Below are 10,414 nucleotides of genomic sequence, written 5' to 3' on the forward strand. Positions count from 1 at the left end.
GAGACATGGGCTGGGGTTTTTCTAGGGGCCATTGGTGTAGAGAGGTCATCCCCTCGCGGTGGAGCACCAAGTCAGTGTTAGGAAACCCTGGAAGACTGGGTCATCAGAAGAAATAACTGGCTAATGCAGTAATGGCCCCTGAAGCCTGGCAGAGAACATGGGCCTCCCAGGGTAGGTTTATGAATGACTGGCCAGGAGTGAGGCAGGCTGACCAGGTAGGATGCTTCTGTCACGTCGGTTGGTAAGGCCTGAGCCAGGGCTGTCCTAGCATAAAAGAGGGGCACAGGCATTAGCAGAACCATGCATTTCTGACGGGACTCAGAGCCTCTTTCTGTGTGAAGCTAATTGGTCCCCATGGGCATAATCCCTGACCCGGGCCTCATTAGCACCAATCCTCCCCACTGTAGCTAGCCAGCATGGGTGCTGATCTTAACACGGTTGCTATTTTTGCTGCTGAAGAGGGAAAGAAGTATTTAGTTTCTGTGTAACCACACAGAAATAGGAAAAACTTTAAAATACCTTTCTATCTTATTTTTTTTGTAAAGTATGAGTATTTTGAACAAATGTCATACTGTTCACATTTTTCTCTTCCTTATTATGTAGTAATATATAATCTAGGCTTGGGGCCCGGGGGTCTGAGATAAATGCTCTTAGAGGGGATCAATTTCAGAAGAATTTTCTTGTTCACATATTAACTGAACCTATTTGGATCCAAATGTGCAAACACTTGAAAACATTCATATAGCTTTCTTTAAATGCTAACGTTTAGTGTAGGCATTTGTCATCCCACAGATAATGCTGTTTGGTCTCTAAAACACAGGAAAATGAAAAAAAAATGTGGCAATTGTTCCATTTACTTGAATCATATAAAAAGTCAAAACAAAATTAGGATTACAAAGTGATTTCTTGGCCCCAATACTTGGGCCAAGTCTATAATTAATTGGCTGACTGCCAGTTCTTTACTTTGTTCTCTGATGATGCAGTCAATGAGGATAAAGGAGCCATAAGAAGACAGGTTTGGGATGGGGCAGAGAATTATTTTTTGAAATTGAGCATTTAGTCATTGGGTTTTGACTGCATGTTTCTGGCTTAATTTAAATCTTTTCATATTCTGAATGCACTTGTTTGATCAAACTTTAATTTGCTTTAAAAGCACACATGAATCAAAATGAAATATTCAAGTGCCTGGAATTTTTTAAAGTGGTATTTTAAGAAATGAACAAATCAAATCTTGATTTAAACTCAGGTGATCACCTTGACAGGTTAAAGCATTTGGGAGTCCACAGAGTACCTGAGAGTGGCCCTTTGGTCTTGCAGCCTGAGCAATGCCCAGCTGCACATAAGCAAGAAGGAAGGGCAAGGTACAATTGATGGAGTCATGGTCATGGTGTTTCCACCCAGGCTTTAGACATCTAGGAAAGGAAATGTTAAAACATACGATGATACTAGTTCCAGCTTGAGTAGGGTAGCTTTGGCGATATAAGTAGGTCCCACCGGACAACAACCTTTAAAAGGTAGTGAATATCACAAGATCAATAACCATAAGATTAAGAGGAGCTGTTAATAGACTCACAAAACCACATGGGGAGAAAGGTGGAGGCAAAGTGGTACTGTGTCAGTCAATGGATCATGAGCCCTCTTTCTCTCAGAAAAATGGCACAGCAATGTCAGCTGCATTTACTGCTAACAGGTTAGCACCACATGGTGCTAAAGAGTGAGGATTCAGGTGCAAAAGACAAATGTTGGCTCTATCACTTACTAATTTTGTCACCTTGGGGAATTTACTTAACTTGTGTTCGTTGAAGTTTCCACATCTGTAAAATGGAGGTGATTATGGTCACTACCTCAGAGCGTTGTTATATGGTTTAAATTAGTTAGCATCTGTAATGTACATTGAACAGTACTCTGCATATATACAGGTTTCCCAGAAGTGTTTACTGAATAAAGAAAAAAATAATAAATTGCCTCAAACCAAGAAGGCAGGGGCCAAACAACAGTTTCTTGACCAACTGAAGTCAGCACAGCTGTACCTCCTCCATATTGTATCTATTTAAAAACATGTTTTCTATAGGGCTCTTTTGGATTTGGTATGGCATGTGCTGACAGTGGAAGAGTGACACAATAGGCAGTTTTCTTCTGTGAGAAAGAAAGCTATTGAAAATGGTAAAGCTTTTTTTTCCCTTCATGTTACAGGTACATGCTTGTGTATGCCCATTTTGACTCAAGAGTCTTCTTTCTCTTTAGAGTACTGAGTTTATTGATTAAAACACATTGTTTCCCAAATTATCAAAAAAACAATACACATTCTGCAGTTGCTGTATGACTTCTTGCGCCTAGTAACTGGAGTTCATTAATACAGAATTCAGGAAGCAAACACTGAACTTCTTAACCATTAGGCTCTGCCTTCTTTTTCTTCCCTGGTTTAGTTCAACAGTGGTTTATTTCTCACTCAAACCACAAGACACACAAGTAGAACTGCTCTCCTTGTGGCTGTTCTCCAATTGGTGACTCAGGTACTCAAGGAGAATTGTGACCCCGATACTATTTGTAGCCTCAAAGCGCAGCAGGTATGTTATGGGCTCCAGAGTCAGGCAGCCTTGTTTGAGTCACTGGGTCCCAAGGTAATATGTAGGTCCTGCACCTGGTGGGTCATTGGTATATATGTGCTGGATTTAGCAAAGGAAATTAAGAAAACAATAACAAAGCATCCTGAACCTGTCCCTTATTACATGTATAATCTTTCTTGGGATCAATTCTAACTTTACTAATTTTCTAGCCTCCCTTAATAGTCATTTCAAAGAAAAGGCTGGGAGGACAAAAGGAATATTGACTAAGTATAAGAAGTATAGCTTAGAAGCATTGTAAAGGATGAATTATTTAAAAGCAATCCTTTTTTATGGCTTTATGGATGGGCAGCTGTCTGACAAATGGTACAAAAAAGAACTTTGAGGACCACCCCTTAGGGCCATCAGAAAGTAGAAGAGTCTCTGTGTTACAGTAATGGTGCCCAGTAATCACATCCCCCAGTGTCAATATTGATTCAGGCTTGACCACGTGACCTGTGGTGGCCAATGGGACATCAGCACAGATGACGCAAGCAAAAGCTCGAAAAGCACTTGTGCATTGGGGCTTTCCTTCTTGGAAAGCTGTCCTGAGAGTGCCAAACAGTAAAGAATCCCAGGATGAAAGACCACACGAAGGTGCAGCAGACCCAGCAGCTTAGACAGCTACACGAGTGAGCGCAAGACAAACCAACAGAACTTCTTAGCGAGCCCATAGAATCGTTAGAAATAATAAATTGTTATTATTTCAGGCCACTAAGTTTCAGGGTGCTTTATTATGCAGCAAAGGTGAACTAAAGCTATATCTGTCACAGTAAATAAACCAAATTCTGAAGCTTTTAGAAATGCAATCCAGTCCAGAGTTGCAAAGTCTGATTCACTTCTTAAATGCTGGTCACTTTAAGACACGGGATGTAGCTAGAAGCAGGCATGGTTGGTAGGATTGTTCCATGTGGCACAGATGGGGGTTCTCCATCCTCCCCGTCCCCCATAATCCCTCTGACTTTCATTGAGTTAAGTAATTATTACCTCTTAGCTCAATCCCTCCCTGCCTCCTCTGTAAGTACAAAAATGCTTGGTGTCTTACAAAGTCTGCATCCTTTGCACAAAATATAAAATGTAAGTGTTTCCGAGGAAAAAGTGCATGTGTTGTAAGCCACTGACCACCAAATGTCAACTATCTTGGGCCCTGATGTCATTAAAATAACACTATGGGGGAACAAAGAGCTGCTTTTTATTTGACTATATAGTGATAGTTCTCCTTTTTTCTTTTTGGTTGATAGAAGGAAAGAGACTTAAAGTTGAAATGATGCTTGCTATATAGCAACTAAAATTCTAAGCATCCGATTCAGTGAACACAGCCTCGAGGGCAGAGTTCAAAGGAGACGCAGCACTGATAACTGGGGCTTCTAGCTGTTTCAAGAGGGCGACTGAAAATGTTCAGGCTGGCTTCCTGGTCACTGTACAGCTCAATCTTCCTTGGAACCTGCTTAGCAAAACCAGCTCAGTGTGACTCTGACAAGTCACTGGAAAAAAATGGCTCATTCAGAGCTTCCTGCAACTGCTATTTCCACTCAGAATGGGTTAGCTTCTTTGCCCTAAAGGGATACATGTTCTTAGCACAGTTCCATCTTATTTATGGACTGACCTCTTCCTAAGCCTTTTCATATGAAGGGGAAAATTAAAGCCTTATGATTAAAGGCATTTCATATTTTAAAGATATGTATAAATAATCATAACCTTCATTTCCAGTCTCTCTTTCTCTCTTACTAGCAAGGGACAGTCCTTCTCTTACTATGAACACAATGAACAAGAAGCAAACAGCCTGCCCAAGCTCATCCTTTTTATAGTCTCAGCAGAGGCCATTTGCTGTTTCAGTTGGTCCTGAAAGGGGGATGTATTCATCACGAAAAATCTGAGGGAAGCTTGAGGAACTATCGCAGCCAACAGCATCTGTTGCCACATAAAATCGGCTCAGACACTGTAAAGATATTGTTTACTTTCCAGCTTCTCTTGCGACCTCTACACCAACTGGTAGGTGGATGCAACGTCCTGGCTATAGGATTACACATCATTAATAGAAAATTATAGGAGAGCACAGAGAACCAGGGGAAGCTTCACGGTATCGCAGTGACCTTCCATAATACCAAAGAGGGAATTTCCTCATAAGAGCTAGTCCTTCTGTAATTTGCCATGCTGGGGAAACTCATTATTGGTCATTATTACATTTCTTTGGCAATTACTTTCTAATGTCTCAATGGTTCCCAGAGCACACTTCTTGACTTGATGCTAAAAAATCACCTTAAAGGAGGCCATTTTGTTTTGTTGACTCTATGAAATGGTCTCTGAAGTAATGGTTTGGGGAACTACAACCAGACTTATTTTACTTCCAAATTTTCAAAACTGTCAGGTACGGTACACCTGATTGGCTTCTGGGTTGCTTCATTCATTCATTTATTTATTCATTCATTCATTCATTCACTCACTCACTCACTCACTCACTCACTCACTCACTCACTCATTCATGAACCCTCACTGTACACTGATTTCTGTGAAAGGATACTGAAGAAACACAAGGCCTGTGTTCTGGCCCACCAGAGCTTACAGTCCAGGTGGCCAGTCCATATGTCTCCAATGTGAAAAAAGACTAAAGATATTATTTAGGAAAGCAATGACAGTGGTAAATATAGGGTTTTTTCCTTTCCCTTAACCATCCTTTACCTTGCTCTGATGGGTTGAGATCCTAGTCTGGGTCCCAGAGCACTACCATTTCCAGGAGAATTCTTTCTGGCTAATGCTGGGGATATAGAAGTTGTTCTTTGAGGCACCTGAAAGAAAAGCAGGATTCAGAAATATTTTCCATAAAATATGGCCTGAAAAGCATCCCACTCCTTTCGAAAGATTTGCCAGGAGTTACAGAAATGATCAGAAACGGGGAAGAAACATCTTTCATTTCTCAAAGAACTATTCAACTCCTTAAATAAACTCAAACAAAAGGTGTTGAGGCGTATTCAGCAACCATTAAAGAGTGTGGTCCTGACACAGAGGAGACACACTGGGGAGAACACCATGTGAAGATGGAGACAGAGATTGAATGAAGTGATACATCTATAAGCCAAGGAACACCATGGACTCATTTTAACCACCAGAAGTTAGGAGGGAAGCATGGAACAGATCCTCACTTAGAGCCTCCGGAAGGAACCAACCTGCCAGCACCTGGATTTCAGAATTCTAGCCTCCAGAACTGCGAGAGAATAAATTTCTGTTGTTTTAAGTCAAAAAAAAAAAAAAGAAGGAGTATGGTCCTGAATTTTAAAACCAAATTTAAAAACAGACCAAGCTAATCATTTTCATTCATTGAGTTTAAATAACTGACTTCCTTTTGTGCAAGAGTGGTGGAGACCAGAAATTTCTTTATGGTACCATATAATCACCTGATCATTGGAAATTGCATCAGATGAGAGCCATCCAGAGAAACCCAAGTTCCATTTTTGGCTCACATTATAACTGATAAACAGATAAGGAAATGATGAAATCTGGTGAGAAACTAGGGTATCAGGCTAGAACTTGGGCCATAAGCCACATGTCAGTGAGCTCAGAGGAACTACTGCAATAGATCCTGCATGTTTCCACTTCCCCATCAACTTGCAATTACTAATTAAAAACAAACCCCAAAACACAGTGCTTTGGAAGGTCAATCTGCAAATGTAAAATAAAACAGGATTAACACTGAAAATACTAGACGGGCCTTCAAAAACACTGTAAGTACCAATCAGTCTATCAGATACAGTAGGAAAATGTATCACTAGTTTATCTGGCAAAGGGCCTAAGGTAGATTTCAAATATGCCTTATTTTATGAAACATTTTTGATGAAATCAAATACAGTAAGTGCATTAAAGGAGTCCAACATGAAGGAAGAGAAGAGGAAAAACTTACTTTATGAAAGTGACCAGGAAATGAAAATATAGATGATTGGGTTAAAAAATGAGTCAGTGAAATGAAGCAGAATGACCAAATCAGTGCTCCCACCTGCTCAAATTAAATATTACTACTACTATTTTTCTTCTTTTGTTTTGAAAAATTAAATACTTATAGAGAAGAGTCCAATGAATTAATAAGACCTGAACACTTTGTATTGATCTCAATTTTCCTCCCAGAGTTATAAATGTATGCCTGCATGTTTTTAGAGGATGGACCAAGGACCCCCGTTTTCAGTTTCCCAGCTCCTGGGTTTTGCTCCTCTTCCCATCCTGTATTCCATATTGAACTTGGCTCCCTTAATGACATTTTCTGATGGCACCACTGCTTCCACAAGAGAAAAACACCAACAAAGCAGTAATTACCAGCCATTTTCATTTTCAAAGTATTGGAAATCCTTTTATATACTATGTTTTCGAGAGAAAGGTGAGGAAAAATACTGGAGAATCACTGGGTTACAAAGCATTTTTTTTTTCTTCTGGAATCAACAATGGCATTGATCTCTGGAAATTGTGGGACACTGTATTTGTCGTAACTCTATGCTGAGTTCCGAGGAAAGGGGACTCCTGAACCAGGAAGAATCTGATGCAAAACTTTCTCCAGTATTTTGAAAGTCTTCCAGGTTGTCTGTAGTGAGATGCACCACCACATTTCAGGACATTTTTTGGAATGAGTACCAACCTGGTTTAGGCCAAAAACAAAACAAAAGAAACCAAACCGAGGACTGTACTGTCCAGTGGGGTGAACTGGTCATTTTACCTTACAGTTTTATCCTCGGTAATTAATTAAGGTTGGAATTGAATTACAACCTGGCCTAGAAGAAGCTTTCCTTAAATGGGGCCTACTAAAATATTCTAGGAGCAATACTATCTTTTGAACACCTGAAATCTGTTTTCACTTTGTATTGGTAAACATAGGAATAAATAAATTTTCTACTGTTTAACTGCAAGTTTTAAATTTGTCTAGATGTAAATTCAGTCACCAATGAAAATATCCATTATTTTATTTCTTAATATGGATAGAAAAATAACAGTTTGGAATGCATGGGGTTGAGAATTCTAATTCTGGATACAGGGTACATACTTCTAAGTCATCCAATCAACCCGAGCCTCTGTTTCTTTGGGGACAATGGAAGTCATGAATGATAAATGACAATCTGAGTCCTAACTTGGGAATGAGGAGTGACCAAAGTAGACGTGAGAAGGGATGGTGCTTTGGCATTATGATGTCTATTACAAAAGGTCTGGAATTGGGGTTACTAAGAATGAACCATGATGACGGTGATGACGTAAGAACACCCCAGCAATGTTACCTTTGGTGGAATGTCTTCTTCCTGTCGTAACCAAGAGCTTCGGTCAAACTTCTCAATGCGAGTGGGAAGAGGAGGGTTTTCCGAGGTGGGGTCCGAGTTCTGGCGCGGCATCTCAACGCGGTGAGAGGTCACGTTCAGAGCCTCCTGAAACCCGGAGAGACCCTTGGTGGGCTGCTCATGCACTGACTGGGAGGCGGTCAAGGCAGGTCCCTGGGATTTTACAGCTACCAGATGTGGGATCTAAACATCAAACCAACATCAGAGCGGGCGTATTAGAAGAAGGAACAGATCAGCTAGTACCTCACTTGGGGAAAGGGAAAACAAATTTTAAGGCACAAGAACTGGAGTGCACAGAGCCCATCACCGCTATCTACAGCCTGCTCTTAGAAGCTCTTCATTTCGAGCTATGTGTAGGGCTGAAGCAGGTTTCCTGGCAAAAAGATAAATGATTTCTTTGGGACTGTGAAGCAGTCAGTGAAATACGTGTGATTATAGTACCAATAACTATTTTTAGTGAACATTTATTGACCAGCAATACATTTACAAGGACTTACATTCTAATATTAGAAACGTCATTCATTAATACCCCTAACCTGGACTTTTGAAAGTGCTATTGCATTGTAAAACAAAAATTGTTCTGGATACCTTACATCTTATGAACTCACTAAATCCACCATGAGGTGGACACCGTTATTTTCCTCATTTTTCACATGAGAATGTAAAGCACAGGGAGGTTAAGTAATACCCTAGATTTCACAGCTAATACATGCTGGAGCCTCGGTTGGAACCCACACATACCGCCCCCCGCCCCCAGTCTATGCCTAACTGCTGATATCCTACTTTGTCGCTCTTACCACCTATGATATTATATACCGCTTAACACCAGGACATTTCTTTCATAGTTGTAAGACTCCCAATTTGGCATCTGGTGACATTTTCATGCAAGAAAGACATGTAGTCTGTTGGTGGAAATGTCGCTCTTTAAGACAAATCATTAAACTCTATAGATTTCAGAGTAATCTTTCCCATTATTAGCACTGCTCACACTGCATTATTAAATCTCTGTAAGCTTGTCTCCTCCTCCATCACAAAGGTTAGCTCCCTGGAGACAGGAGCCACCTGTGCCATTGTATCTCTGAGTCTAGTACTGTGCCTGGCATGTGAAAGGCGTTCAACAAATCTTGGCTGGGGAAACATTTAGAATGTTTCCTAAATCCAATTGTTAATTCAATAAACATTCATTTAGTATCTGCTTTGGACAAGTGAACAAATCAGACCCTCTCTGGCCTGAAATCTCAATGCCTATACTGATGTGTGGACATTTCCCTGGCCCTCCTGTACCAGCCTGGCCCCATTCTTCTTGCCCTGGAGGTCTTAACCTGGAGCAGCCCTGCCCCAGCCTCTACAGACCTTCTTTAACCTGAAATCTGGAATGTTATTAATTATTGTTCGGAGAAAATCCTCGAAGTCAAGTTCACCTGAATGTTATGCTTCAACCAGAATAAAACTGTAACTGTATTTATATTAATGTTAAATATCATTAAATATATTGAATAAAATATTAAAACAAAGTATATTTTAAAAACATGTAGCACAAAACAAAATCTACTTTAAAAGGGCCAAAGAAATAAAGATAAAAATCAATGCACGTAAAGAACACTTAATTCAGTTAACTATCACAGAATATCTACATTTTCATTTCTTACTCACTTTCATTAAGTTTCATAAATTTTCCCCGCTACTCTCCCCTTTTACTGAGTAAAAGAACCCTAAAAGGTCAAAGTTAGGGGTTCCATTACTTTTTAAATTTATTTTGTATTTAAGTAGAGTTGGTATATAATCTTATATTTGGTTACATTAGTTTTGGGGGTATAATGTAGTGATTTGACATCTCTATAGTTTACAATGTGATCACCTCACTAATTCCAGTAATCATCTGTCACTGTGCAAGCTTATCACAATATTATTGACTACATTTCCCTTCCCCCTTTCACCCATCCCCCAACTCCCTCCTGCCTGGCAACCATCCCTTTGGTCTCTGTCTCTATGAGTCTTTTTTTTGTTTGCTTGGTTGTTTGTTTGTTTTGCTTTTTTTTTTTAATATTCCACATATAAGTGAAGCCATATGATATTTGTCTTTCTCTGCCTTCTTTCACTTAGTCATCATATCCTCTCTAGGTCCATCCATGTTGAAACAAAGTTAGGGGTTTCAGAGGAAGTTTGTGAGTTCAAAGAGAAGTTCCTATAAAAGTGTATCCTACGGAAGGTCAGGCATGGAAAAACTACATGCAAATAAAACCAAGCAAGTGCAAGATATGCTCAGCGGGCTGGTACTGAAAAATCTCGGCCCTCACATGAAGGCACACTTAAAGCCAAGAATCCTTGTTTTTCACACTATTCTTTTAAACTCTGGTTCAAATAGCATGACCTCAAAATATTTTGTGAACTTGATAATATAGGTGGATGCCTGGAAGAAATTTAAGATATTTGGGTGAAAGCAGCTGGATTAGCTTTATTTCTCATGAAATTCTATATTTGTTTCACTTCATTTCTGCTATATAT

At 39.8% G+C, this 10,414-nt stretch overlaps 1 protein-coding gene across 1 annotated transcript in view; it reads right to left on the reverse strand.

The window, feature by feature from the left end:
- Positions 1–10,414, reverse strand: part of TNIK (TRAF2 and NCK interacting kinase) — a 398,889-nt gene that overhangs the window by 47,749 nt on the left and 340,726 nt on the right. The window contains exons 17-18 of the mRNA XM_019643919.1: positions 7,853–8,092; positions 5,283–5,389 (exon numbers count right to left, since the gene is read on the reverse strand). Of these exons, the coding sequence (XP_019499464.1) occupies positions 5,283–5,389; positions 7,853–8,092 (347 nt within the window). The remainder of the gene's footprint in view (positions 1–5,282; positions 5,390–7,852; positions 8,093–10,414) is intronic.

The sequence above is a fragment of the Hipposideros armiger genome, unplaced genomic scaffold, assembly GCF_001890085.2.
Source record: "Hipposideros armiger isolate ML-2016 unplaced genomic scaffold, ASM189008v1 scaffold_83, whole genome shotgun sequence".
NCBI lineage: Eukaryota > Metazoa > Chordata > Mammalia > Chiroptera > Hipposideridae > Hipposideros > Hipposideros armiger.